Source organism: Nomascus leucogenys, chromosome 5, assembly GCF_006542625.1.
Source record: "Nomascus leucogenys isolate Asia chromosome 5, Asia_NLE_v1, whole genome shotgun sequence".
Lineage (NCBI taxonomy): Eukaryota > Metazoa > Chordata > Mammalia > Primates > Hylobatidae > Nomascus > Nomascus leucogenys.
Window position 1 is genome coordinate 21679224 of NC_044385.1, and position 27428 is coordinate 21706651.

General features: G+C 39.8%; 1 protein-coding gene across 2 annotated transcripts in view; it reads left to right on the forward strand.

Moving 5' to 3' along the window:
• LIN9 (lin-9 DREAM MuvB core complex component) overlaps positions 1 to 25869 on the forward strand; it is a 90469-nt gene extending 64600 nt beyond the window's left edge. For both annotated transcript variants that reach the window (XM_003275103.4, XM_030812795.1), the window contains 4 exons: positions 17937 to 18062; positions 23511 to 23690; positions 23841 to 23938; positions 24421 to 25869. In XM_003275103.4, the coding sequence (XP_003275151.2) occupies positions 17937 to 18062; positions 23511 to 23690; positions 23841 to 23938; positions 24421 to 24526 (510 nt within the window). In that variant the 3' untranslated portion in view covers positions 24527 to 25869. The remainder of the gene's footprint in view (positions 1 to 17936; positions 18063 to 23510; positions 23691 to 23840; positions 23939 to 24420) is intronic.
• Positions 25870 to 27428: the final 1559 nt, after the last annotated feature.

Sequence of the window (27428 nt, forward strand, 5' to 3'; positions counted from 1 at the left end):
CACAAAAAATGACAGTTTATTTTGTATTCTTCATTCTGAAGACTCTGGCGTCACATAAAATTATAACCAAATAAATGTGTATGCCTTTTTTCCTATTAATCTCTCTTTTGTCAGTGATTTTCAGTGAGCCTTCGGAGGGTAAAGGGGAGGTCCCTCTGGCCTCTACAGGTGCTTTGGCAATACCTATGAAGATTTAAAATGCTCAAGTCCTTTGATTTAGCAGTTGCACTCCTGGAAACTTCTACACTTACGTTTGCCTTTGTCCAAAATGACTGCATGTTCATTGCAGCATGTTTGCAAGATGTGAAGGTTAGAAACAACCTGAATGTTCATCAAGAAGGAGCTAGTTTGGGAGATTAAGGTAGGAAGATTGCCTGGGGCCAGGAGTTCAAGACCAGCCTGGGCAACATAGTGAGACCCTGTCTCTACAAAAATGTTTAGGAAGTTAGCCAAGCACAGTTCTGGATGCCTGTAGTCCCAGCTACTCAGGAGACCGAAGCAGGAGGATTGCCAGAGTTTGAGGCTGCAGTGAGCTATGATCATACCACTGCACTCCAGCTTGGGCAATAGAGCAAGATCCTATCTCTAAAAACAATAATAATATTTTTTTGGCTGGGTGCTGTGGCTTACGCATGTAATCCCAGCTTTGGGAGGCTGAGGTGGGTGGATCACAAGGTCAGGCATTCAAGACCAGCCCGGCCAACATGGTGAAACCCCGTCTCTACTAAAAATACAAAAATTAGCCAGGCGTGGTGGCACGCACCTGTAACCCCAGCTACTCAGGAGGCTGAGGCAGGAGAATTGCTTGAACCCGGGAGGCAGAGATTGCAGTGAGCCAAGCTTGAACCTGGGAGGCAGAGGTTGCAGTGAGCCAAGATCATGCCACTGCACTTCAGCTTGGGTGACAAAGCGAGACTCTGTCTCAAAAAAAAAGAATATTTTTTAAAATAAATTTTAAAAATAATAATAAGGAACTGGTTAAATGTGTAATATATTTATACAGTGTAACACTCTGTAATAGGGAAGCTCACTTGAACAAACCAAGATTTCAAGTAAGAAGATAAAAGTGCTGAACATGTTTATGATATATTCCCATTTGTTTGGAAAAAGAAGGGTGGATTCAGGAGGAAATATATGCCTTTTTTGTTGTGTGTAAATAGACTGTCTCTGGAAAGATGCTTAAGAAATGGGTAATATTGATTACTTCTAAAGAGAAGAGAATAAGTGGCATTGGGGGAGACCTAACTTTTGAATTTTAAACCATGCAAATTTATTTTGTATTCCAAAAAAATCAAAATTATGTTCAAGAGAAGATTAAGAAGAAAAGGTTGAGCTCTCTCAGAACATACGATTGAAAGCCAGAGATGGAAAATCTGAGAAAAAATTAAGAAACAGAGAGTACCAATTCAACTGTCCAACATTCAGCCAACAGGGTACCCAGAAATGGAGCAGAGAAAATAGAGGGGAGAGGAGTTATCAAAACAATGATACAAGAAAATTTCCCAAAGCTGAAGAAGAAAGTGACCTAACTCACTGTTTACTCTTAATGTTGACTCAGTAGCTTTCCTTCATTAATCCTACTTTTACTCTCTGAAACAATAAGATGTAGCAGAATAAGTCTGCTACATCTTCTGTGTGGTAACTATTAAGATATTTGGAGAATACGATGGGAGGTTTCAAGATGACTGACTATAGGCATTTTTGTACTCAACTCCTCCACTAAGAAGCAAAATAGTAAGTAGATAATCACATTTCAAATAGATCATCCAAAAGAGAATACTGGAATTCAACAGAAAAGTGACAGGAAATATTTAAAGCAAGGAAGAAGAGAGTGAGACAGCCTAGCAGGCTGAGAGCCAAGAGAGACTCCCCATTACAGGGAAAGGGTAAATGAGAGACCCTCAGAAGTCCTCATTCCCGCTGTCAGCTCCTGCAATCCTAGCCAGAAGAGAGCCCCTTGACTCTCATGGGTCCTGCAACTAACACAGAGCTGTCGGGACCTTGTGCAACAGCACTGCTCCAGAGAGGAAGCTTGCACTGCGTCTCACATGCTCCCTGAGACCTAAGCAGCCACAACAAGGTGCCATTTTAGAGCCCAGCCCCAACAGACTGTGCACTGTCCCAGAACCTAGTGGCACCAGAGCTGAGATGCAAGAGAAGTATGGCTGCTACCCCCAGGGTTTAGGTGCATTTGACCATGGGCTACTGCACCAGGGGCTGAAGCACAAGTGAGTCACTGGCTATGGCAGCAGGGGCTGAGGTGCAAGCGGCATGCATGTTCTGCACCCCCTGGCCTAGGCTGCGCACCATTGAAGGCAGTGCCACCCTCCCTAGTGTGGCAGGGCAGCTCCCCACCCAAGCATTCCACTGGTGGCCTGAGGGATTGCCCCACCCCTGCCTGCCACTGGTTGCACCTGCCCTTACCATCAGGGAGCCTGAGAACAAGTCTGCTCGGCCCAGCTTTGGTCTCCCTGCCCCTTGTGCCAGAGTACACAGTCCAGCAGCCAGGCTATTACCCGGCCCAGTATACCACCACTTGTACCTGAACACTCCTTCCAGGGGCCTGAGTTTGGGCCTACCCCCCAGCCGGTACCACCACAGCTGGCACCTAGCTGTATATGCCACCTGCACACCTGGAGACTGGCCCACCCAGCCCATCACAGCCACTGCCAACACCAGCACGTACTGGATCCTTGGGGACCTAGATCATCTTGCCACTGTCATTGTCATTGTTCATGTGACACTGGCTGCCTCAGGGCCCAAAATTCTGCCCACCCACTCAGCCCACTGCTGCTACTACCTTACCAACATCCAAGTAAGCCACCTGGAACCACAAGAATTGGTGTGCCTGGACCTGTTAACATTAGTGCCAGCATACGCCACCTTGGAATCCAAGGACAGGCATGCTTAGCCCACCACTGCCACCACTGGGGCCCAAAGGCCGACCTACCTGGCATCCCAGTCCTCAGCAAAACTTCACCAGAGCGTCCACAAATAACTCTACCCTGAGCTACTGAGGAAACCATAGATACCATTAATGCTGTTTACAGTCAAAGAAATACAGAGACTACACTGCTGCATGCATCCAAAATCAAATCAAAGTATCCCACCCAACCAATACCATAGATACATATTCAGGAAGAAGTCCTCCCCTACAAAAGCAATTTCAGCCAGGTGCAGTGGCTCATGCCTGTAATCCCAGCAGTTTGGGAGGCCAAGGCAGGAGGATTGCCTGAGGCCGAGAGTTTAATACCGGCCTAAGTAACACAGTGAGACCCCGTCTCTATAAAAATGATTTTTTTTTCTTTTGAGACAGTTTCACTCTTCTTGCCTAGGCTGGAGTGCAATGGCATGATCTTGGCTCACTGCAACCTCTGCCTCCCGGGTTCAAGCAATTCTCCTGCCTCAGCCTCCCAAGTAGCTGGGATTACAGGCATGCACCACCACTCCTGGCTAATTTTGTATTTTTTTAGTAGAGACAGGGTTTCTCCATGTTGGTGAGGCAGGTCTCGAACTCCCAACTTCAGGCAATTCATCCGCCTCAGCCTCCCAAAATGCTGGGATTACAGTTGCGAACCACCGTGCCCGGCCCATAAAAATGATTTTTTAAAAATTAGCCAAGGACGGTGGTGCATGCCTGTAGTCCTAGCTACTTGGGAGGCTGAGGTGGGAGGATCACTCGAGCCCAGGAGTTTGGGCTGCAGTGAGCTGTGATTGTGCCCTTGCACTCCAGCCTCGGTAATAGAGATAGATTCCAACTCTAAAAGAAAAAAAAAAAATCAAAAAACTTGGAAGAAGCAACTATTATACCCAGATGCACAGATATCAACTTAAGGACAAGAAACATTTAAAAACAAGGAAATATGACACCTCCAAAGGAACACAATAATTCTCCAGCAACAGATTCCAATCAAAAAGACATTCTTGAAATCCTGGAAAAAATTCAAATTACTGATTCTAAAGAAGCTCAGTGAGAGAGAAGAGAATTCTGAAAAACAATACAAAGAAACTAGAAAACAGTTCAGGATGTGAATGATAAATTCACCATAAAGATACACTTTTTAAGAACCAAATTCTGGAACTGAAGTGTTCATTGAATGAAATACAAAATATATTAGAAAGCTTCGCCAGGTGCGGTGGCTCACACCTGTAATCCCAAGATTTTGAGAGGCCGAGGTGGGCAGATCACGAGGTCAAGAGATTGAGACCATCCTAGTCAACATGATGAAACCCCATCTCTATTTAAAAAATACAAAAATTAGCTGGGCATGGTGGCACACACCTGTAGTCCCAGCTGCTCGGGAGGCTGAGGCAGGAGAATCACTTGAACCCGGGAGGCAGAGGTTGCAGTGAGCAGAGATCGCACCACTGCACTCCAGCCTGGCGACAGAGCGAGACTCCGTCTCAAAAAAAAAAAAAGCTTGAACAAGAGACTAGATCCAGCAGAAAAAAGAATCTCAAAACTTGAAGACAGGTCTTTCAAAATAAGCTATTCAGGCTAAAGGAAAAAAAGAACAAATAAATGAACAAAACCTTCATGACATATGGGACACCATAAAGTGACCAAATATTCAAATTATTAGGGTCCCAGAAGGTGAAGAGAGAACAAGAGGATTAGGAAACCTATTTAATGAAATAGATGAAAACGTCCCAAGTCTAGCAATAGATTTACACATCCAGATACAGGAAGCTCTGAGATCCCCAAATAGATACAATCAAAAAGGACTTCTTCACATCACATTATAGTCACACTGACTAAAGTCAGAGACAAGGAGGGAATTCCAAAAATAGCAAGATAAAAGCATCTAGTTACCTATAAAGAATCCCCGTCAGACTAAGAGTAGATTACTCAGCAGAAACCTTACAGGCCTGGAGAGAATGGGATGATATGTTTAGAGTGCTGAAAGAAACTAATGCTTCTTAAATGAAGGAGAAGTAACGCCTTTCCCAGACAAGCAAATGCTGAGGGAATTCATCACCACTAGACTGACCGTACAAGAAATGCTCAAGAGCATCCTAAACCTGGAAGTGTTTACCATCATGAAAACACATGGAAATATAAAACACTGGTAAAGCAAGCACACAGGTAGAGAAAGTACTCAAATGGTACCACTACAGAAAACAACCAAACCAAAATGACAATAAGAGAAGAAATAAAGAATATATAAAACAACCAGCAAACAACAATATGATAGGAACAAAAACACACAAATCAATAACCTTAAATGTAAATGGATTTAATTCTCTACTTATATAGACTGGCTGAATGTATTCAAAACAAACATGACCCAAGTATATGCTGCTTATAAGAAATGCACTTTATCTGTATAGACACATATAGATTGAAAGTAAAGGGATGAAAAAAGATATTCCATGTAAATGGAAACCAGAAGTGAGCAGGAGTAGCTACACTTAATATCAGATAAAACAAACTTTAAGTCAATAACAGTTTTTTTTTTTTTTTTTTTTTTTTTTTTTGAGACGGAGTCTCGCTCTTTCACCCAGGCTGGAGTGCAGTGGCGCGATCTCGGCTCACTGCAAGCTCTCTGCCTCCCGGGTTCACGCCATTCTCCTGCCGCAGCCTCTCCGAGTAGCTGGGACTACAGGCGCCCGCCACCACGCCCAGCTAATTTTTTGTATTTTTAGTAGAGACGGGGTTTCACCGTGGTCTCAATCTCCTGACCTCGTGATCTGCCCGCCTCGGCCTCCCAAAGTGCTGGGATTACAAGCGTGAGCCACCGCGCCTGGCCAATAACAGTTTTTTTAAAATATAAGGTCATTATATAACATAATGATAAAGGGATCAATCCAGTCAGAGTATATAACAATTCTAAATATATGTGCACCCAACATTGTAGCACCCAGATTCACAGAGCACATATTACTAGATCTAAAAAGAGAGCTATTTCATGATGGGGAAAGAGAAAATAATACTAATAATAATAGACTCCAGTGCAATAATAGTGGGGAACTTCAGCACCCTACTCAGCATTAAACAGATCATCTAGACAGAAAATTAATGAGAAATACTGGATTTTGACCAGGAGCGGTGGCTCACGCCTGTAATCCCAGCACTTTGGGAGGCCAAAGTGGTTAGATCATGAGGTCAGGAGTTCGAGACTAGCCTGGCCAATATGGTGGAACCCTGTCTCTACTAAAAATACAAAAAAAAATTAGCTGGGCGTGGTGGCGCATGCCTGTAGTCCCACCTGCTCAGGAGGCTGAGGCAGGAGAATCACTTGAACCCAGGAGGCAGAGATTGCAGTGAGCCAAGATCGCGCCACTACATTCCAGCCTGGGTGACAGAGCAAGACTCTGTCTCAAAAAAAAAAAAAATTTTTGGATTTAAACTGGACTTTAGACCATATGGATCTAACAGGCATTTACAGAACATTTTATCCAACAACTATAGAGTACACATTCTTCTCAGCACATGGAATGTTCTCCAGGATAGACCCTATGTTAAGGCACAAAACAAATCTCAACAAATTTTTAAAAAATCAAAATCATATCCAGTGTCTTCTGAGACCACTATAGAATAAAACTAGAAAACAATACTGAGAGGAACTTTGGAAACTATACAAATGCGTGGAAGTTAAGCAACATGCTCCTGAACAACCATTAAGTCATGAAGAAATTATGATGGAAAATTTTTTTTAAATCTTAAAATGGTAATACAACATACTAATACCTGTGGAATACAGCAAAATCAATACTCAGAGGGAAGTTTATAGCAATAAATGCCTATATCCAAAAAGTAGAAATTTCCAGTAGACAATCTAACAATGCACCTCAGGGAACTAGAAAAGCAAGAACAAGCCAAACCCAAAATTATCAGAAGGAAAAACAATACAGATCAGAGCAGGACTAAACAAAATAGAGACTAAACAAAATAATACAGAGGATCAATTAAAAGTTGGTTCTTTGAAAAAATAAAATTTATAAACTACTAACTATACTAGCCAAGAAAAGAACTAAATAAAATCAGAAATGAAAAAAAGACATTACAACTGGTACCACTGACAGACCGAATATCATCAGAGACTGTTATGAACAACTATATGCTAACAAACTGGAAAACCTAGAGAGAATGGATAAAGTCCTGGACACAAACAGGCTATCAAGATTAAATCAAAAGGAAACAGAAAACCTGAACAGACCACTAACAATTTGTGAGATTGAGGCAGTAATAAAAATAGCCCCCCCAACAAAGAAAAGCCCAGGACCACATGGATTCAAGCCAAATTCTACCAGATATATAAAGAACTAATACCAATCATCCTTAAGCTATTCCAAAATATTGGAGAGGAGAGGAGAGAATTCTCCCCAACTCATTCTACAAGGCCAGCATTACCTGATACGAAAACCAGATACGGACACAACTAAAAAAGCTAGTCCATTGTCACTCATGAACATAGACTCAAAAATCCTTAAGAAAATACTAGCAAACTGAATTCAACAGCACATAACAAAGATAGTACACCACTATCAAGAGGGATCTATACTACGGATCCAAGGATGATTTAACATAAGTAAATCAATAAACATGTACATCACATCAACAGAATGAAGGACAAAAACCACGTGATTATCCCAATAGATGCAGAAAAAGCATTTGATAAAATCCAACATCCCTTTATGTTAAAAAAAAAAAAAAAAAACTGTCGGCCATGCGCGGTGGCTCACGCTTGTAATCCCAGCACTTTGGGAGGCCGAGGCGGGTGGATCATGAGGTCAGGAGATCGAGACCACGGTGAAACCCCGTCTCTACTAAAAATACAAAAAAATTAGCCGGATGTGGTGGTGGACGCCTGTAGTCCCAGCTACTCGGAGAGGCTGAGGCAGGAGAATGGCGTGAACCCAGGAGGCGGAGCTTGCGGTGAGCCGAGATCGCGCCACTGCACTCCAGCCTGGGCGACAGAGCGAGACTCCGTCTCAAAAAAAAAAAAAAAACTGTCAGCAAACTAGGCATAGAAGGAACATACCCCAAAATAATAAAAGCCATAGATAACAAACCCATAGCTAACATCATACTGAATGGGGAAAAGTTGAAAGCCTTTCCTCTAAGAACTGGAACCTACTTTTACCACTCTTATTCAACAAACTAATGGAAGTCATAGCCAGAGCAATCAGGCAAAGGAAAGAAAGAAAAGCCATTGAAATTGGAAAAGAGGAAGTCAAATTGTCCCTCTTTGCAGATGACATGATCTTATATTTTGTAAAACCATAAGACTGCACCAAAAAAGTCTTAGAGCTGATAAGCAAATTCAGTAAAGTTGCTGGATACAAAAATCAGTAGCATTTTCTACACACCAATAATGAAGTAGCCAAAAAATCAAGATGGTAATCTCATTTACAGTAGCTACAAAGAAATTTTTTTTTTTTTTTTTGAGACAGAGTTTCGTTTTTGTTGCCCAGGCTGCTGGAGTGCAATGGCGTGATCTCGGCTCACTGCAACCTCTGCCTCCTGGGTTTAAGCGATTCTCCTGCCTCAGCCTCCCGAGTAGCTATGATTACAGGTATGCGCCACCATGCCTGGCTAATTTTTGTATTTTTACTAGAAACGGGGTTTCTCCATGTTGGTCAGGCAAGTCTCAAACTCTTGACCTCAGGTGATCCGCCCACCTCAGCCTCCCAAAGTGCTGGGATTACAGGTGTGAGCCACCGCCCCCGGCCAGAAAATTAAATACTTAGGAATCAGTTTAACCAAGGAGGTGAAAGATCTCTACAAGGAAATGCACTGATGAAATAAATTGAAGAGGACACAAACAAATGGAAAGACATCTCAAGGTCACAGATTGGAAGAATTAATATCATTAAAATGACCATAACACAAATAAATAGAAAGACTTCTCATGCTTACGGATTGGAAGACTATCATTAAAATGACCATAGTGCCCAAAGCAATATACAGATTACATGAAATCCCTATCAAAATACCAATGTTATTTTTATAGAAATAGTAAAAACAATCCTAAAATGCATATTGAAACAAGAGCCAGATTAGCCAAATCAATTCTGAGCAAAAAGAACAAATCCAGAAACATCACACTGTCTGACTTCAAATTATATTACAAGGTTATAGTAACCAAAACAGCATGATATTGGTATGAAAATAGACACATAGGCCAACGGAAGAGAGTAGAGAACACAGAAATCTACTTATGTTTAGCCAACTGATTTTTGACAGAGGTGCCAAGAACATACATATGCTGAGAAAAAGACACCCTCTTCAATAAATGGTGCTGGGAAAATTAGAAATCATATGAAGGGCCGGGCATGGTGGCTCACGCTTGTAATCCCAGCACTTTGGGAGGCCGAGGCGGGCGGATCACGAGGTCAGGAGATCAAGACCACGGTGAAACCCCATCTCTACTAAAAAATACAAAAAATTAGCCGGGCATGGTGGCAGGTGCCTGTAGTCCCAGCTACTCGGAGAGGCTGAGGCAGGAGAATGGCATGAACCCGGGAGGCGGAGCTTGCAGTGAGCCGAGATTGCGCCACTGCACTCCAGCCTGGGCAACAGAGCAAGACTCCGTCTCAAAAAAAAAAATCCATATGAAGAAGAATGAAACTGGATCCCTATCTCATCATATGCAAAACTCAAGATGGATTAAAGGCTTAAACAAAAGATCTGAAGCTATAAACATAATAGAAGAGAACATAAGGAAAACCCTTCAGGACATTGGTTCAGGCAAAGATTTTAGGACTAAGACCTCAAAAGCACTATCAACTAAAATAAAAATAGACAAATGGTCCTATTTCAAACTAAAAAATCTGCACATTAAAGAAAACAGAGTGAAGAGACAGCCAGTTGAATGGGAGAAAGTTTTTTTTTTTTTTTTGAGGCGGAGTCTCGCTCTTGCGCCCAAGCTGGAGTGCAGTGGCGCTATCTTGGCTCACTGCAAGCTCCGTCTCCCGGGTTCACGCCATTCTCCTGCCTCAGCCTCTCTGAGTAGCTGGGACTACAGGCGCCCGCCACCGCACCCGGCTAATTTTTTGTATTTTTAGTAGAGACGGGGTTTCACTGTGTTAGCCAGGATGGTCTTGATCTCCTGACCTCCTGATCCGCCCGCCTTGGCCTCTCAAAGTGCTGGGATTACAGGCGTGAACCACCACGCCCAGCCTGAAAGTATTTATAAACTATTCATGCAACAAGGGACTGATATCCAAAATATACAAGTAAAATAACTCAACAATAAAAGTAATAGTAATTCCATTAAAAAGTGAGCAAAGGACATGAATAGACAGTTCTCAAAAGAAGACATACAGATGGCCAACAAGTATATGAAAAAATGCTCAACATCACTCATCATCAGGAAAATGCAAATCAAAGCCACCATGAGATATCATCCTACCCCAGTTAGGATGGCTGTTATTAAAAAGGCAAAAAATAACAGATGCTGGCAAGGATGTGGAGGAAAGGGACCTCTTATACACTGTTGGTGGGAATGCAAATTAGTACATCCACTATGTACAACATACGGAGATTTCTCAAACAACTAAAATCAGAACCACCATATGATCCAGCAGTCCCACTACTGGGTGTCTATCCAAAGGAAAACAAAATCGGTATATCAAAGGGATGCCTGTGTTCACGTTTATAATGGCACTATTTACAATAGCAAAGATAGGCAATCAGCCTAAGTGTCCATCAATGGATAAATGGATAAAGAATATGATACTATTCCACCATAAGAAATAATGAAATCCTGTCATTTGCAGCAACCTGGATGAAACTGGAGGTCATTATTTTAAGTGCAATAACCCAGATAAAGAAAGACAAATACCTCATATTCTTACTCATGTGGGAGCTAAAAAAAAAAAACCTGAACTCATGGGGATGGAGAGTAGAGTGATAGAAACCAGAGGGTGTGAGGAGGAAATGAAGAGAGGTTGTTGAATGGGTTCAAACAGAATAAATAAGTTCTAATGTTTGATAGCAGACCAGAGTGACTATAGTTAGCAAAAATATATATTTCAAAATAGAGAGGCTTTTAAATATTTTAGTCATATAGAGATAATAATGGTATTACCTTAAGTATTTACATACATAGATTGTGTAATGATCAAGTCAGAGTATTTTGGGTAATACTACCCCTCCCAGCCTCTGTTATCTATCATTCTACTCTCCATCTCCATGAATTCATGTTTTTTTTAGCTCCCACATGAGTAAGAATATGAGGTATTTGCCTTTCAGATTGGGATTATCTTTTCAAATGGGAATTGGGGGTTACCGAAGACATAGGGTAACATAAATTATAACTAAGCATTTGATCAAGCCTCTTCCTAGGGATACATGTATACTTTTGCAGACTCAGAACTAGTTAAAATCAAAATTATTAAATACTCAGTATCTCCTACAGAGAATTTTTTTCGAAGGTGTTAGAGTCTCTCCATCTTTTGTGTTCAGTATTTTAATGAATCGCTTAAAAATGTACAAAGGGTTTTCATATACAGTATACATAAAAATGTACAAAATAGCTGGGCATGGTGGCTCATGCCTGTAATCCCAGCACTTTGGGAGGCTGAGGTGAGCAGATCACTTGAAGTTAGGAGTTCGAGACCAGCCTGGCCAACATGGGGAAACCCCGTCTCTACTAAAAATACAAAAATTAGCGAGGCGTGGTGGCACATGCCTGTAATCCTAGCTACTTGGGAGGCTGAAGCAGAAGAATCACTTGAACCCACGAGGCGGAGGTTGCAGTGAGCTGAGATCATGCCACTGCACTCCAGCCTGGGTGACAGAGTGAGATTCCATCTCAAAAAAAAAAAAAAAAAAAAAAAAATACAGAGTTGAGAGATAGCTAACATGTTACAAAATAAAGTGATGTGACTAATGGACCATGAAAAAACTCTAAAACAAAATGGATATACAGATATATACTCCCCTTCAAAATTATCATCTGGTTATATCTCCAACTTTATTGTTAATAGTATTAAGGTACATTGCAAGGTCCCTTGTTTCTCAAGGTAATACCCAAATATTCTGACTTGATCATTACACAATCTGTGCATGTAAAACAAAAGAAAAAAGTAAATTATTTGAAGACAACCTACATTTCTACCATCTTCTATTCTTATTCAGACTAAATATTACTAGTCTTCCCATCAGATTTGTAAATGTTTCAAATAAAGCGTTAGTGAACGGGTGAAGAAGTGAGCATGTTTATACACTCTAGGTGGGAATATAAGTTAATTGAAGTCTTTTTGGAAGGCAGCTTGGCCATACTGATGGGCCAGAAATTTTACTTCTAGAGTATCATTCCGAAGATGCGCATACAAGGATGTTCATCACAGCATTGTTGTAATAGCAAAAGATTATAAATGGTTAAATGAATATCTGTAGAGGACTAGTCAAATAAGTCCATACCCTTGATCATGAACTGCTAAATCTGGTATTTTCCATCTTGTCCCTTATAAGCTCATATTTTTACAGACTGCCTTCAACATGAACCTGTAAGCCACACAAGAAAACCTTTCATTAATTTGTGATCATAGCTGGTTTTTTATCAGAATGTATTAGTTATTTCTAATGGCTCAAATGCCTCACCTTATTCATACAGGCCTAATTGAATGTCATATTTTTGACTTGTTTTTATTTTATTTATTTATTTTTTTTGAGATGGAGTCTCGCTTTGTCACCCAAGCTGGGTGGAGAGGCACGATCTCGGCTCACTGCAACCTCTGCCTCCCAGGTTCAAGCGATTCTCCTGCCTCAGCCTCCCGAGTAGTTGGGATTACAGGCATGCGCCACCGTGCCCGGCTAATTTTTTATATTTTTGGTAGAGATGGGGTTTCACCGTGTTGACCAGGCTAGTCTTTAACTCCTGGCCTCAAGTGATCTACCCTCCTTGACCTCCAAAAGTAATTTTTAGGCCAGGCACGGTGGCTCACGCCTGTAATCCCAGAACTTTGGGAGGCTGAGGCGGGTGGATCACTTGAGGCCAGGAGTTTGAGATCGGCCTGGCCAACATGGTGAAACCCTACCTCTAGTAAAAATACAAAAATTAGCCCAGCACAGTAGCCCGCACCTGTAATCCCAGCTATTCGGGAGGCTGAGGCAGGAGAATCACTCGAACCTTGGAGGTAGAGGTTGCAGTAAGCCGAGATTGTGCCACTGCACTCCAGCCTGGGCGACAGAGCAAGACTCCATCTCAAAAAATAGTAATAATTTTTAATTGTATGTGTGTATGTGTAAAATGAATGTACTTTTCTTTAAAAAATTACCATTCTTATTGAGTTTGATGTGTGTTTTTCTTTCTTTGTATTTGTTTTTTAATGTATAAATACCTATAGAATATATACTATTGGGTTTTTTTGAAGAGGGAACTTTTTTTTTTTTTTGAGATGGAGTCTTGCTCTGTTGCCCAGGCTGGAGTACAGTGGTATAATCTTGGCTTACTGCAACCTCCACCTCCTGGGTTCAAGCAATTCTCCTGCCTCAGCCTCCCAAGTAGCTGGGATTACAGACACGCACCACCACGCCCAGCTAATTTTGTGTATTTTTAGTAGAGACGGGGTTTCACCATGTTGGCCAGGCTGGTCTCGAACTCCTGACCTCAAATGATCTGCCCGCCTTGGCCTCCCAAAGTGCAGGGATTACAGGCCTGAGCCACCATGCCCGGCCAAGGGCAGACATTTTTAAATAAATTTTATACTATGTAACATTCTGCTTTTCACTGTATAGTATCAGTAAATATAGATCACTCTCTTCAATCCTAGTGTTAGAAGATCTTTAAATTGTTAGCAATCTGATAGGTGAAATATAAATCTCATTGTTTTATTTTGTATTTCTAAGGCTACTAGTGGAATTAAGCATCTTTTTGCATTTTAATTGGCTATTTATATTAACCAAATTATTTGTTTCTCATGTTACCATAGTACAGAAAATTTAAATTTTGATGTAGTCAAATACAGTTGACCCTCAAACAATGTGGGGGTTAGGGGTGCAACCCCTGCCAGCAGTCAAAAATCCGCATACAGCTTTTGACTCCCCTAAAACTTGACTACTAATAGCCTACTGTTGACCAGGAGCTTTACTGATAACCTAAATAGTAGATGAACACATATCATGTATATGCATTATATACTGTATCCTTACATAAAGTAAGCTAGAGAAAAGGAAATGTTATTAAGAAAATCATAAGGTAAAGAAAACATATTCATTAAGCAGGAGTAGATAATAAAGGTTTTCATCCTTGTCATCTTCACATTGAGTAGGCTGAGGAGGAGGAGGAAGTGGAGGGGTTGGTTTTGCTGTCTCAGGGGTGGCAGAGGCAGAAGAGGTAGAGGAGATGGAGAGGCAGGAGAAGCAGGCACACTGGTGTAACTTTTGAAAAAGTCTGCATCTATACGATCTGGTGGGCTATTACAAAAATTAATTTTAAAAATTCTGCATGTAAATAATGTAAGTGGACCTGCGCCATTCAAACCTGTGTTGTCTGAGGGTCAGCTCTATATCAGCCTGTTCCTTTTTCTGGTTTTTGTAACTTGTTTAAAATAGCTTCTTTACCTCTTATTCATAAACATATTCTCCTGTCTTCTCATGATACTTTTATAGTTTCTTTAAATATTTAGACCTTCAGTACATCCTAAAATTTTGTGAATGATTTGAGTATAGAAAGCTAACTTTTTTCCTCAAATAGATAATTGTTCCAGTTTATTAATAGTTCATCCTTTCCCACTGATTTGAAAGGCCAGCTTTACTATATACAAAATTTCCAAACATTAATATACATATATTCGTACACACATAAGCATATGTGCCAGGCATACATATACATATGTGTTGGAATTTAGTATAAAGACTGGCCACCATTCTCTCCCATTGGTGTATTTGTCTCCCATGTCAATACCATACTGTTTGATAACTACCAGTACAAGTCCCTCCATTTGTCTTTCTCTTTCAAAATTGATTTGGTCATTCTTATACATTTATGCTTCTACATTAACCCTTCATTATTTAGATGTTTAAGAAGATAAGGGAAATTTTTTCCATCATTGGGAGATATTCAAAAAGATAAAGACTTTGAGAACAGCTTCAAAAAAGGGGGCTCAAAAAATATTTTTAGAAGTTGGAGATACAACCAGATGATAATTTCGACGGGAAGTATATATCTGTTTAGTTTTGGAGTTTTTTTTATGGTTCATTAGTTACATCACCCCCCGCCCCTTTTTTTTTTTTTGAGACAGAGTCTGTCTCTCTCACCTAGGCTGGAGTGCAGTGGTGCGATCTCGGCTCACTGCAAGCTCCGCCTCCCGGTTTCACGCCATTCTCCTGCCTCAGCCTCCCTAGTAGCTGGGCCTACAGGCACCTGCCACCATGCCTGGCTAATTTTTTGTGTTTTTAGTAGAGATGGGGTTTCACCATATTAGCCAGGATGGTCTCGATCTCCTGATCTTGTGATCTGCCCGCCTCAGCTTCCCAAAGTGCTGGGATTACAGGTGTGAGCCACTGCGCCCGGCCTATATCACCCCATTTTGTAATGCATTAGCCATCTCCCAATTTCATACATTTTGATGTATACTGTATATGTAAACCCTTTGTACATCTTTAATTCATTAAAATGTTGAACACAAAAGATGAAGATAGAGACTTTTGACACCCTCAAATTTGCTGTAAGAGATACAGAGCTTTTAATGATTTTGATTAACTAGTTCTGAGTCTGCAAAAGTATACACTTAGCCCCGAGAAGAGGCTTGATCAAATACTTAGTTATAATTTACGTTACACTATGTCCTCAGTAACCCCCAATTCCCAACAAGGAAATGAAATTAAATTCAGTATGTCCTGCATTATCCCTGCATTCCTATTGAAAATCTTTTGGATGATCCAATGGTTTTAACTTCACAAAAACTGAGGTTTACGAAGAGGAAGGAATTCAGGAAGCACCAATGGTAAACTAAAAGTAGGATGTCCTGGATATGATTCCAGGCCTATGTGGAAATTATCCCTTCCCTACTCCCACTGTGGCATTCCCTCCCCTCTTTCTCTTTTACTGCTTCAGATCCATAGTAGCAGAAGAATTCTAACTGATGCAAACTGGCTTCAGATCCCACAAGGTTACCACTTACTGGCTGTGGTACATGGGCCTCATATGTAAAATGGAGACAATAAGCAATAATATCTTTCTCATGGGGTTATTGTGAGGATTCAATGAAATCCTTTAAAAACACTTAGAACATTAGCCAGGCATAGTGGCACATGCCTGTAGTCCAAGCTACTTGGGAGGCTGAGACAGGAGGATCCCTTGAGTCCAGGAGTTTGAGGCTGCACTGAGCTATGATCGTGCCACTGCAGTCCTGCCTGGGCAACAGAGTGAGACCCTGTCTCTAAAAAACAAAACAGGCCCGGCGCGGTGGCTCACGTCTGTAATCCCAGCACTTAGGGAGGCCAAGGCAGGCAGATCACTTGAGGTCAGGAGTTCGAGACCAGCCTGGCCAACATGGTGAAACCCCGTCTCCACTAAAAATACAAAAATTAGCCAGGTGTGGTGGCATGCACCTGTAGTCCCACCTACTTGAGAGGCTGAGGCAGAAGGATTGCTTGAGCTGAGGAGGCAGAGGTTGTAGTGAGCAGAGATCACGTCGTTGCGCTCCAGCCTGGGTGACAGGAGTGAAACCCTGTCTCAAAAAAAAAAAAAACAAAAAAAACTTAGAACAAGCTGGGTGTGGTGGAACATGCTATAGTCACAGCTACTTGGGAGGCTGAGGCAGGAGGATTGCTTCAAGCCAGGAGTTCGAGTCTAGCCTGGGCAACATAGCAAGACGCCATCCCAAAAACAACAACAAAGCCACTCTTAGTGTATGGCACATTAGTCAGCTGTATTTAGTACATCTGTTGTCATCATTAAGTAATCAGCACATCATTAATAGTGTGTGCTGTTAAGTCGTTTAACTTTTCTGGGCCTCAGTTTTCTCCTCTATAAAATGGTATGGCTTAACTAGATGACCTCTGAGGTTTCTGTTAGCTCAGTCTATAATTCTGTGATTTGGAACCTGTATAAGTAGTTCCTCCCTAGGTCTAGGAAAGTTTTCTTTCCCTACCTATACTTATTAGAAGGAGCGATTTTGCTTCCTTAGTACATAACAACATGCTTTCTCAGAAACCCTCTGAAAAAAGAAATGTGGTTAAATTTTCCTTGACTAGAGAGGTTTCATTGCCAGCATTTTTAGCAGGAATGAAATGGAGAGTATAATTTATTGGAAGTACTATGAAGAGAGGGAAGGAAATGGCATCAAAGTCCATTAACACTTGTTGGTAAGGAGCATATATGGAATGATGACACAATAAAAAGTTAATATCCATTGAGCATCTTCTATGTGGGAAGCACTGTGCTAGCATGTATTATCTCATTTAATCTTTGCAACAACCCCACTAGATAGATAGTCTTATAATCCCCATTTTGCAGTTGAACATGAGGCACAGAGAGATTAAAGAACTTCCTTAACATCACACAGCTAGATGGCGATAGAGGTGGAATTTGAACATATATAATCTGATTCTAATACCCACGCTCTTAAACCGTTATGCTATACTGAATTGATTCCAGGTACAGCATCAATTGGTTTAAATAACTAGAATGTTTCAAATGAGGACATAACGGTTTAACAACTAACAATCCCATGAAAAAGTTGAAAGACGAATATAATGAACATTGCATACACGTTTATCAATTAACATTTTGCTCCGTTTCTATAGAAGATCTCCTTTTCAAAAAAGCAAATGGCAGACATCATGATGCTCCAGTGAACAAGGGCAGTCTCCTAAATAACAATGCCATTATCACAGACAAGAACTATAACAATTAAAACAGACAAATTTAATGACCTTTAGTTTGCTTTTTAGATAAGTCAAATCTCCTTTTAGATCATTGAAATTGCATTGCTAAAAAACAAACTCTTACCGACACCTGATTTTTTTCTCTTCTCAGAAATCATATTCCATGCCCATCAGCATTGAATTTCAGCGGAGATATGCAACAATTGTTCTGGAGCTTGAACAGCTGAACAAGGACCTAAACAAAGTTTTGCATAAAGTTCAACAGTATTGCTATGAAGTAAGTGATATGTATAGATTTCCCTCCATATTTGTATTTGAAGCTTAATCCTTTTACTTTCACACTTTAGAAAATCCATACCAAGCCAATATCTTCATAAAGTCCTTTTGCAGAACTGTATTATATAAAGTTTCTTACTCCTCCCAGCATCAGTGTTGAAGAGTGCTTTATACACAGAAAGCTATCAATTCTGAGTTTTTTGGTTCAAGATACAAATGATAAGGCCCTCCAAAAAAATATGGAAAAATCCAGAAAACTAATTACTCTTAATTCCACTACCCCAGAGACCAAATTTTGTTGTTGTCGTTGTTTTTTCTTCATTTTTTTTTTCCTTTGAGACAGGGTCTAGCTCTGTTGACCAGGCTGGAGTACAGTGGTGCAATCTTGCAATCTTGGTGAACTATAGCCTCAACTTCCCAGGCTCAAGCTATCCCCCCACCTCAGCCTCCCGAGTAGCTGGAACCACAGGTGCACAACATGCCCAGTTTATTTTTTACAGAGTTGAAGTCTCGCTATGTTGCTCAGGCTGGTCTCAAACTCATGGGCTCAAGCGATCCTCCTACCTTGGCCTTCCAAAGTACTGAGATATAGGCATGAGCCACTGTGCCCAGCCCCAAAGACCAAATTTTGCTTTATTTCTCCTTAGTCTTTTTTGGTTGTTGTTTTTTTTTTTTTAAAACAATACATGCTTTTTCTCATACAGTTCTGATCATGCTGGCTATACAATTTTGTTGCCTTCTTTTTTAAACCTTAAATTAGCATTAGAACTATGAATTCTTGAATTTCAAATACATAGGTAACAGGGTTATTTGTTTAATTTTCATTCACATGTGATTATATGAGAGTGGTTCAAAAGTTTCATCCAAAATTTGAGTTTCCTACTACAGAGTAAGAATTAAAATGATTCAGGTGAGTTTAAAATGCTCCTGCATTTGCATACTTTGAGGTTGTGTGTTTCCAGGAAAGCCACCTCTGTTTGTGATATCAGATTCTTTTTTTTTTTTTTTTTTTTTTTTTTGAGATGGAGTCTTACTCTGTTGCCCAGGCTGGAGTGCAATGGCACAATCTCGGCTCACTGGAACCTCTGCCTCCCAGGTTCAAGCGATTCTCCTGCCTCAGCCTCCTGGGTAGCTGGGACTACAGCTGTGTACCACCATCCACCATGCCTGGCTAATTTTTTTGTATTTTTAGTAGAGATGGGGTTTCACCATATTATAGGCCAGGCTGGTCTCGAACTCCTGACCTCAAGTGATCCGCCCTCCTCGTCCTCCCAAAGTGCTGGGATTAGAGACGTGAGCCACTGTGCCTGGCTGTGATATCAGATTTTTTTATTTTTATTTATTTTGTTTTTGAGACGGAGTTTCGCCCTTGTTGCCCAGGCTGGAATGCAGTGGTGTCATCTCGGCCCACTGCAACGTCTGCCTCCCGGGTTCAAGTGATTCTCCTGCCTCAGCCTCTCGAGTAGCTGGGATTACAGGCATGCACTACCACGCCCAGCTAATTTTGTATTTTTAATAGAGACGGGGTTTCTCCATGTTGGTGAGGCTGGTCTCAAACTCCCGACCTCAGGTGATCCGCCTGCCTGAGACTCCCAAAGTGCTGGGATTACAAGCGTGAGTCACCGCGCCCAGCAATATCAAATTTTTAAACAGTTGGCTTATTTTCCTGATAGTTGTCAGTCACCCACATAATAATATGCATTGTATTAGTAAATAGATTTTCTCCCCTGGACTAGCAACTATTCACAAGACATGCAGACTATGCAGTCCAGGATGACACATAACAAAGCTGATGGTACGTGCAGAAACGGGTTGCTCATCAATCTTTTTGTAGTACCCAAGGCCATTTGTGATAGGTTCCTTTCCTAATGAAGTAAAGTGATTTAATCTTCTCAAAGTTCTTATGGAACTACAATATAGATTTTAAAATAAGAACATATCAGAGAGAACACCATGACTAAGCAATTCTACTTCTCAATATATATCAAAAAGATACATCAACATGTATTTACCAAAATACATATACTAGAATGTTCATAGCATCACTGTTCATTATAGCCAGAAATCACAAACTACCCAAATACCCATCAGTACTACAATCGACTGATAAACATGGTATAATTACACAATGGAAATGCTACCCAGCAATGAGAATGACTGAACTCAACTACAACTCAGCGCCATGGATGGATCTCACAAATACAATGTTGAACAAATGAAGTCAGACAAGCCGGGTGCGGTGGCTCACGCCTGTAATCCCAGCACTTTGGGAGGCCGAGGTGGGCGGATCACGAGGTCAGGAGATCAAGACCATCCTGGCTAATACAGTGAAACCCCGTCTCTACTAAAAATACAAAAAAAAATTAGCCGGGCATGGTGGCGGGTGCCTGTAGTCCCAGCTACTCGGGAGGCTGAGGCAGGAGAATGGCGTGAACCTGGGAGGCGGAGCTTGCAGTGAGCCGAGATCGCGCCACTGCACTCCAGCCTGGGCAACAGAGCGAGACTCCATCTCAAGAAAAAAAAATAAAAATAAATAAATAAAGTCAGACACGAGAATATATAATGTATGTTTACATTTTTATAAAGCTCAAAAGCTAACCTCTGATGCTAGAAGTCCGGATGGTGGTTACCCTGAGGGAGGTGGTAGTGGAAGAAGGCATTATCGGGGGTCTGGGGCATTGGTAATATTCTGGTTCTTAATCTAGTTGCTGACTTCTCAGGCATGTTTGATTTGTGAAAACTCATTAACCTGTACTTCACGATTTGTGTACTTTTATGTATTTATGCTTCAATTTAAATTTTAGAAAAGTATTAGAGGATACAGTTATTCATTGAAGCATTATTGGTAATTATAAAATATTAGAAATAAACACAAATGCCTACACATAGGGAACTGACTATTTATGGTACATCCACACAATTGAATACTATGCTGCTGTAAGAGAGGAAGCTCTCTATTTACTGATATGGAGTGATTTCCAGGGTATGTTATTAGATGCAAAAAGCAAATTCAAAAATACACATACATATTCCAAAGTATATTACCTTTAGAGTAGGAAATAAGTGGAAATACAATATATATGTATCAGCTTAATTTTTCAAAAGGAAACAGAAAGGATACATTAGAAACTAATTTGGGAATGGGGTAGGAGTTGGTGAGTAAGAAGGAATGACATTTTTCTGAGTGTTTGTTTCCCCAACAACTACAAGTAAATGCAAACAGAAATAAACGAACCTAACTATATTTCAAAGGAGTGACATAAGCTTACTGAAGGGGATAAAAACTGATTCAGATAGCTTGAACATAGCATAGGTTGAGCATCCCAAGTCTGAAATTCTCCAAAGTCCAAATTTTTTTGAGGGCCAAAGTGAAACTCAAAGAAAATGCTCACTGGAGCAGTTCGGATTTTGGAGTTTTGTATTTGGGATTCTCAACCAGTAAGTATAATGCAAATATTCTAAAATTTAAAAAAATCCTAAATCCAAAACACTTCTGGTCCCAAGCATTTTGGATAAGGGATACTCAACTTGTATTTTGACTGTATACCTTTAGTCTGAACCAAAATTTAAACATTGAACTCTAGTTAGTAGAATTTTTTCTCTTGGTGGCATGCATAACAGTCCTGAAACTCTTTTTTTTTTTTTTTGAGATGGATTTTCGCTCTTGTCCACCAGGCTGGAGTACAGTGGCGCAATCTCGGTTCACTGCAACCTCCGCCTCCCAGGTTCAAGTGATTCTCCTGCCTCAACCTCCCCAGTAGCTATGATTACAGGCATGTACCACCATGCCCAGCTAATTTTTATATTTTTAGTAGAGACATGTTGGCCAGGCTGGTCTTGAACTCCTGACCTCAGGTGATCCACCCACCTCGGCCTCCCAAAGTACTGGTATTACAGGCATGAGCCACCACGTCCGGCAGCAGTTCTGAAACTCCTACTGTGTACTCTAGGACTGAGCAAAGAAGCAAATAAGTATATTGAACCTGGGAGGCAGAGGTTGCAGTGAGCTGAGATCACACCACTGCACTCTAGCCTGGGCAACAGAGTGAGACTGTCTCAAAAAAAAAAAAAAAATTTTTGAGGATAACGTGAGCCAGGTTTCTCACTGTTGAAGAAGGCAGTTATGAAGAGGGGGAAGACTAGAGTGAACCCTGTGGCATTAGATGGGAATAGGGGAAATCAGTATGAATTCATGGTTTATTTTATCTTTATGCTATAGGTATAAGTGAGTATATATGTCTGCTGGGAGGGCCAAAAGCAATGACACCCTAATAGCAAAGAACACACTAGACCCAGATCTTGGTCTCTTAACTCTGTTCTCCAATTTAAAAAAGCAGGACTCCTTGAAAAAGAGACTGATTCCAGACCTGGGGCAGAGAAAGAAGATGAGCCTGGCCCACCTTATTATGCTAAGGAAGTAAAATGTGCCCCCAAATTATGGAGATGTGTCAAAAAGAGCCAGCTTGACAAGGTCCCCACTGGCCAAATCTGGGACAATTTGAGCTTCTTAATAAATAAATATAGTAAGAGATTATAACCCATAGAATAAAATCATATCAGTATGGGTTCATACTGATACTAATTCATTTTTAAGGGAAACTACTTTGTAGTAAAATGCCAACGAATAAATACAGAAGCAGTGTTAAGAGTGAGAAAAACACCATTTTGCAACCATCATAGTAATAATTGATAAAGACAAGAATCATCAACAGATGCTAAAATTGGTAGGTAAAAGTTTGATGACAAATAGGATGTTTACATAGCCTCAAAGTATCTCTTCACAACTACTTAGTACTTACAAAAAGGAAATCCTTTACTGTAGGGAAATCTGGCAGACTCTTAACTTACCACTTGATCAAAGAGAACATCACCAGTAATGGGACAGGTCAACATCACGTGCCTTCTAATAAAGATGCCAGAGAACTCAGCACCACGTTTGTAGTGTTTCTGCCCAAAAATGCATAACTTCAGTCTAATCATAAGGAAACACACAAACCTACATTGGGGGATATTACACAAAATAATTGGCTCATACTCTTCAAAAATACCAAGGAATTACAAACTGGAGTGATTAGAGGTAATGAGGCACAGTATTTGCAACTTATTCTTAAATTAGTAACGGGAAGAATTATACATTCACAGAGATCAAATGGCAGATCAAATGTAGTAAAACATAAACCGTGAATCTGAGTAAATGTTATCAAGGGTTCTTTGTTTTATTCTTTTAACTTTTTTTAGAAGTTTGAAATTATATCAAAATTAAAAGTTACAAAAAATAGAAAATAAATCAGAAACTATTAAAGGAAAAAAACTTCTAAGGTAAGAGTACCACTTTAGTTTTAAATGCTAGTTTTATAAAAATTAAAATCTGAAAAGAGGGCACAAACACATACAGAAATAATCATGGCTTCTCGAACATGCGTCTCATGCTTCAATCATCTGTATTCAGCTTGCTCCAGACCAGGGGCTCCAGCCTGCAGATCAGCCAACAGATATGAGACGCAGGTGTGAGGAAGAAGCACAGGAAATTGTTCGGCATGCAAATTCCTCAACAGGACAGCCCTGTGTTGAAAATGAAAATCTGACAGACTTAATTTCCAGGCTTACAGCTATTTTGTTACAAATTAAGGTAAATCTTAGAGAAAATATTTTCTTAATTTGACACAAAACAACCCATGCTAATTTGTTGCCAAGAAATTAATTCATTGATTATATCAGGTATTTTTTGACTATATTTGAGCTATAATGCAATTAAATTTTGAAATTTTTTTCCCTTTAGTGTCTAGCAGAAGGAGGAGACCTGAATTCCTTTGAATTCAAATCACTTACAGACTCATTAAATGATATCAAGAGTACAATAGATGCTTCTAATATCAGGTAATTCGTTAGGTACACTCTAATCATTTTAATGTGAAGTTCATAGTGATTTTCAGTCCACGTTTTAAGAATTATGCATATTTGTGAAGTACTCATATATTATTATCCATTAAATATATTTTTCACTTATATCCAGCCTATTGACAGAATAGAAATTTCACATGGATTTTGTATATAAAGAAATCAGGAGATATATTTAGGTTTGGGGTCAGCATGGAGGTTGAGCTTAGAAGTAGACCTTCCCCAGTCAGTGAGAGACTCATCTTCTCCTTCCAGCCCCCTGTGGCTCCTTTGCTTCTTTAGAGCATATTTGTTCAACTACTACTGAAGTAGAATTATGGCTAATATATTAGAGGAGATTTATTCCTTCCCTAAGATTTATCATAGCTGTTTCCTAACTAAAATTCAGCTCTTCCTTTTTTAAAAAATTTTTTCTTAATTTTTTGAAATAAAGTAGTTAACCATGTTTCTTCTTTCTTTAGTTGCTTTCAGAATAATGTAGAAATCCATGTTGCACATATTCAGAGTGGCCTGAGCCAGATGGGAAACTTACATGCCTTTGCAGCAAATAACACCAACAGAGACTGAGTAAAGATTTCATTATTCCAACTGCACGGGACATTGTTTCTGAGAAGTTCTTTTCCTTTATATAGGCTTCCAACACCAAATAACCTAACTGCTGGAAAACAAGGGAAATTTACATCTCCAAATAAGGCATTTTAATAGACTGTACTGCTTCTTAAACCAGCATTGCTGACCAGCATTATATTTATTTTTCTTTTATTATTCAGATGCAGTAGCATTGCTTATGTTACATATGTTTATATTCACAAATATTTTTAAACTGAAATATCTGAACATAATATAATTTCGTGGAAGAATACATTGACCATTTTTTTTAATGTGCATGAATTCACCACAACACATGCAGACAACTGCTGCAATGGAGAGTATGAAGAAACCTGGTCTTTTTATTCATGTCGGTGGCAGTGTGGAAATTCCATCCAGAAAATGACAACTCCACTTAATTTAGTTGATCACCATCTCAGTCTTCAAAAGATAACATCATGAGGTGTGGGAAGTCCTAGTTTTAAGGAAACCACTGAAATATAGATGGGAAATGTGGACTTTACAAGTATATGTTATATATACTTGGCAATGTGACATGGTTCTGTAGATCGTTTTATAATAATAAATATTTTAATTTATCATAACTTATATTAAAGAAACCTTTGTTGTTTGTTGAAAGAAAATGAAGGAACAGGAAAAAAAAGGTGCAAAATGCTAAATTTCTGAAAATGGATTTGGCATGTCTTCCCATCAGTTCAGGTCAAAAGTGCATTGTTATGAGATTTATTTAAAAAAAAATAACACACTATTTTCATATTTTTTTGTTTATTTGCACAACTTTTAAACCAGATTACTGGTTAAAATCCAACAGTACACAATTTATAAAGTAAAAAAATTTTATAAGGAAAACAAATATAATAACCAGTGCTGTGAAATGCAGAAGAAAGGCTTGTTTTGGTTGTTTTTCTTTTTTAGGAAAACCCTGCCTAAAATGTTAATCTTGTAAAAAGTATGTATTTGGAATTTTCTTCGTTTTAATAGAATATTATAAAGTCAAAATATAAATTTTTTTCAAATTTGGAGTTTAAGATACAGCTGTAGAGGTGGTTTTAATTCCTTTAGATGTCTCATAAAATGAGACTTTTTATATGTTAATGTATAATAAAACTGAAACAAGATTATTTTCCATTTGAAATTTTTGTATAGTTTAAAAAGGCTTCCGTATTCTTTGTTGGTATTGTGCCACTGCAGAACTTTAGTGCAGAGTTTATATTTAGCTAAACTGTTATGTTAATTAAGAAATGCATAAATCTTCTATTCTTAATATTTGTAATTCTAAATAAATTGATCTATGAAAATTATTATTTTCTATATTTTCATTTAATTCAAGTCGATATGCATTCCTTCTGTTTAAAAAGTTTTGAAGAATTGTAATTTCCATTAAGTTATATTTTTAGGGGAAACAGTACAGATTACCGAGTCTCTCTGAAGTACCATACCATACCATCCAGTGATATGGATTTTATTTATTACCATACCATCCAGTGGTACGGTATTAAGCAGGTAAGTTATTTGGCCTGGTATAGACCTAGTGAAAGGTTGATTTTAATATATTCTGCCTAGAATTGGGTATTTTGTGCATTTTTTCTTTTACATTTCTTTTTTTTTTTCCTCTGTCACCCAGGCTGGAGTGCAGTGGTGCAATCTCGGCTCCCCGCAATCTCTAGGTCTTGGGTTCAAGGGATTCTCCCGCCTACTGAGTAGCTGGGATTACAGGCACGCACCACCACGCCTGGCTAATTTTGGTATTTTTAGTAGAAACAGAGTTTCACCGTATTGGTCAGGCTGGTCTCGAACTCCCGACCTCAAGTGATCCACCTGCCTCAACCTCCCAAAGTGCTGGGATTACAGGTGTGAGCCACCACACCCGGCCTGTCTTACATTTCTTAAGGCTTACTTGTCACACTTAAATAGTACCTCATTTTACACATATTTAATTGAGCATTGTTTGTCTTTCAGTGCCTTCGTGTGTTGACAGCAGGGACTGTGCTGAAGAATACAGTTGAATTTTATTTCTGTTTAGGGAGGAAGAAATCTATATTTCAAAGTAGTCATGTTGGGTCAGCCGTACATTGATTTGAATGATATGCCACTGCTTAACACACTTTTGGAGCTCTAAAGAAAGCTATCAAAGCCAGACTGAGCAAACATGCAAGCACATACATGGCTTTTATTTATATAGATTTGGTTCTGAGTTACTTTAAGCTAGTTCTAAAAGTCACATTCACTCGTAACCATTGAGAATCTACAAAAATATTTGCCCATTAGCATTTTTGAATCAATGCACCTCTCTCCATCTTCATTATCACCACTACTTGCAGCCCAGCTGCCATCACCACTAGCCTGGAACACTGCAGTTGTCTCCTAACATCTCCCAGCATCTACTCAGTCCTCTTCAAATGCAGTCAGAGGGATCATCTTAAAATGCAGAATGGATCATGTTATCCCTCTGTCTATAAATGCTTTTAAAGTCCTCATTTGGCTTTCAGGACAAATTCAAAACTCTTTTACAAGACCTATAAAGCCATGCATGATCTGGCCCCCCCACTTCTTTATCTGCTCATTACTTCACAGGGTCTTTGCACATACAGTACCTACGTTCCCTCTCCTCTCCTTGTAACTCTTGATCATCTTCCAGATCTCACCTTCAGCATCACTTGTTCAAGGAAGCTTTCCTTAACCACAGCACATCTCCTATTACAATGTCTCTAGATCATATATCTCTCCTTCCAGCACTTGGCACATTTGCAATTTAATATTAATATTTCTTGGAGATCTTTTGTCTCCCTACTGGCCTCTGCTCCATGAGGGGAGGGACTGTTTCTGTTTTTGTTCACTATTTATTTCCAGGTCCTGGTAA